Genomic DNA, 3,688 nt, shown 5'->3' on the forward strand with positions numbered 1-3,688 from the left:
AAAAGTTCAAGTTTTATCGTCATTAAAAAGGTGTAATAACTTAGAAGTAGAGTTAAATTTTTCGTTCTTACTTTTGTATTATGTTTAAAATCTTTCATCAATTGACTACTTGTAAGGATAACTAAATGATTACGAGTTAACAAATTATAGTTTCCGCTAAAGAAAATTGTCTTCTTTCATCTTAAATTCATTTTTCATTAGGACCGTGCTAATGGTTAGTACTAGAGGGATAGTACGTGGAGGTTGTACCAGAAACCGTGACAGGCCACGTGTTAACCAGGGGCTAGCCGAGGAAGTGCGTGACAACACTATGGATGGTAGTTGTAAAAAATCCTCTGGTGGTTACTAGCAGATCCTATGAAGTCCTGAAGAACGAAAACTAAATTTTTAAATGTCGCCACATGCTGAAGGACTTTTGACGCATCCCACGAAATTCAGAAAGAAAAAACAGATATAAGTTGGAAATCCATCAGTAATTACCAACGGATCTTGTAAATGAAATATTTTTAAATAGTTACTGAAAAATTCTCAGGAAAATCCGTCGATGGTTACCCACGGATCCCACAAAAATCTGAAAAAGAAGTTCAAATTGACGGATAACTTAAACGTACAATCATAACTTGTTTAGATATTTCGCTATAATCTCTGTTCTTGTAACATCCAAATTTTGGGTAAAATGGCTCTCTTTTCAAATGAACATGTGTCAAGTTTATTTACATCAAAGTCTTATTATAATCATTTTGGAGTGTTAAATCATTTGTGTAAATTTACAAGACAATTGTCAAGTTTTGATAGTAACCTTGGTTAAGACGTAGTAGGCCAAGGGACCAAAGATGTTAATTACTAATGTTATGGTTCATCAAGCTTGCAATACACTTAACATCTTTACATTGGGCCTGCTTTCACACTTCTTTTTCTTTTTTTTTTCGCTTCAGTTCCAGCATAAATATATGACTTCCTCAAAATAGCATTGATATGTTTAACCCAAATGATAAGTTCAACCCAAGGGGTTGCAATTGAGTAATCAAGGATGTCGAGAAACTAAAAATCTTGTTTAGCAATCTAGCTAGTATATAAGAAAGATAGAGTTGTATTTCTCGCAATAAATAGACACATAACAGGCGTTCTTTGATTGTATACATGCCAAATGTTATCAGCGAAGGTGATTGAACCAATACACATGAAACATATATATTCCCTTAATCTAATGTAAACAGGAATTCACACTGCGGGTGTCATTTGAGACTCTAATAACGTAAACGAAAGAATATGGTTTAATCTTCTAATTATGTACCACTCGCTATGCTGGTTTGGCAGTTGGCAAAGTGACAGTGCTGCTGGGCATATGCTTAGAAAGTGTTGCATCCAGCTTCTCTCCTATTAATGTGATCCATGCCTGCAAACATGGATGGATCAACAAATATAACAAACTTGTCTTCTATAATATCATTCTTTATTTTACACTGATCATTAAACTTGGTGGCAGTTGTCAAGTAAAAAACATTATTATCATGTTACTGTGAATGTGAATGACACATGCCAAATGGAACTGAGTTCACCTGATCAGATTCAGATGTGGTGAAACCACGAATGGTGTCACCCCCAAGGATTGCAATTCCTTTGTCTCCAGTTGGTTGCAAGATCACCGCCTATTGATATTAAAAAAGAAAAAGTTAAATCTTCATGGAACAACAAATGAGTGTGAGATTAAGAAGATTGCAAGTATGTAATACAATAATACCTACCTGTGTATTTGAAGGGAGAAATGGGAGCTCTGATTTTCCGGGATAAAGAGATAAGTTTGCCAAGTAGCTCTCTGTCAAAATTTGTAACTTTTCAAATCAAATGAAAAGTCTTTATAAATAAATATATAGTAATAACCGAGAGGTGTTGCTCTTACGTGATCCTGATTTAACAACACCTTGATAAATTGATCCTTGCATCAACTTATTGGAATCTACAACGCCTTCTTCACCTTCATTAGAGGAAGCATATCCGATTTGGATCACACAAATGGCGTCATATACTATAACCAGAGACCTGCAGCACGTCACGCTTGACAATGAATCCCATGCCCTGACAAAAGAGAGTCGGTGATTCTTTCATGTATATATCATACTTTATGTTTTGGGTCATGTCCTGTACCATTTTAATTCAGAAGCTACAACATCTGGAACGGTAGAATGTATTCTTTCGCACTGTATGCCTTGAGGTGGCACCTGAATTAATAATAATAATAATACTAGTACCATTTAGATGATGTTTTTATTTTTGAAATGTGAATTGAAGCAAGGGTGTGATATGGTTTTTGGTCGAATAGATAGCCAGCGAGGATATTAGTAACAGCTAAGGCGATTGTAAGTAGATCAGCTCTAGACTGAGAACTGCGACAGGATTATTGTAAGTAAATGAGCCTAAGTAAGTAAGTAAGTAAATAGATCCTAAAATGAATTGAGGGTGGCATCAGCAAATGCCGGAAGCTGTTCGGTTAAAGAGAAGGGATATACGGCAATCACTTCCTTCTTAGGTGGTCCAATTTCCTTGTTGATTGCTGAAACCCTAATCCTCTTTCTCCTACTCTGTTGTTTGTTTAACTGTAACTGCTTCTGTAGCAGTGTGGAGGAGGAGGACATTAATATTAATAGTTCCAACTTCCATATATCCAATCCAATCCAATCCAATGATAACATACAATAACAAAACAAGATTGTATTACTGTGTTAAGTGTTCACATGTGCAGTTGAGACAGCACGGTTCGCCTAGATTAATCAATCCTTCCTTGATTAATTGTCCCACCTTTGTTTTCGTCAAAATTCATGGGGGATTCCTTATTTCCATCTACTTATTACTTATAAACTTATTGAAAAGTTAATAAGGTGTATAAGGTGTTAGGCAAACCTTATGGATTTTATCTTAGAGAAAACAAAATAAAGGGGTTTGAAAAGTTATGAATTTGTAACTTATTAACTTACCTATTACATCCTTCCAACCCTCAAAACTCATTACACTCATTTTAAAAAAGAGTGTCTTTATTAGTCATTTTGGTTTTCTCCAACTCATAAGCTAATCCAAACATGTTTTTAAAAACTTCTTTTAAAAAAATCATAAGTTAATAAGGTCTTTTAACAAAAAGTCATTTTTCACTTAAATAAGCAATCTCAAACACACCCTGAGAATTTCACAAAAGACAGCAAGGGGCGTGCCTAGTCTGTTTGGTTGGGATTGCTTATTTTCATCAACTTATAACTTATCAACTTTTTGAAAAGTAATAAGGTGTTTGAGATTGCTTATGTATGTTGTGATAGAAAAAGTTCCATAAGTTACACTTTTGTAACTTATTTACTTAATGAAAAATTATAAGGAGGTAAAATAAGGAATCCCAAACACCCACTTAACTGTCATTTCATTATAATCGTTTAAGTTTAAATGAAAATGAAAGAGTAAATTGAAATTTATATGTATATTTATATATGAATTCCAATAGTTAGTCCCTGTTGTACCGCATGACTTACAAATATTACAACTAAGGTAAATAGTAACACTAAAAGTTTTTGTTAATTAATGAATATTTATTATTATTGTTATCTTTGTTTGCACATAATAATAATAATAGTAAATTAATATAATTTAGAGGGAGTGGGGTGTATATGTGTATGTTTCTATTATTCTAAAAGAGTGTTTGACGTTG

At 33.6% G+C, this 3,688-nt stretch overlaps 1 protein-coding gene across 1 annotated transcript; it reads right to left on the bottom strand.

Moving 5' to 3' along the window:
- Positions 1 to 1,070: 1,070 nt before the first annotated feature.
- LOC143554717 (protein COFACTOR ASSEMBLY OF COMPLEX C SUBUNIT B CCB4, chloroplastic-like) lies at positions 1,071 to 2,252 on the bottom strand. Its single transcript, XM_077044415.1, has 4 exons — positions 2,146 to 2,252; positions 1,901 to 2,076; positions 1,746 to 1,816; positions 1,071 to 1,649 (listed from the first exon to the last, which is right to left on the bottom strand). Exons 1-4 carry the CDS (start codon positions 2,250 to 2,252, stop codon positions 1,515 to 1,517), a joined length of 489 nt encoding a protein of 162 aa, XP_076900530.1. The 3' UTR covers positions 1,071 to 1,514.
- Between the last annotated feature and the right edge of the window lie 1,436 nt (positions 2,253 to 3,688).

The sequence above is a fragment of the Bidens hawaiensis genome, unplaced genomic scaffold, assembly GCF_021521415.1.
Source record: "Bidens hawaiensis isolate Kalapana, Puna unplaced genomic scaffold, B.hawaiensis_p1.1 tig00017819_1, whole genome shotgun sequence".
Taxonomy (NCBI): domain Eukaryota; kingdom Viridiplantae; phylum Streptophyta; class Magnoliopsida; order Asterales; family Asteraceae; genus Bidens; species Bidens hawaiensis.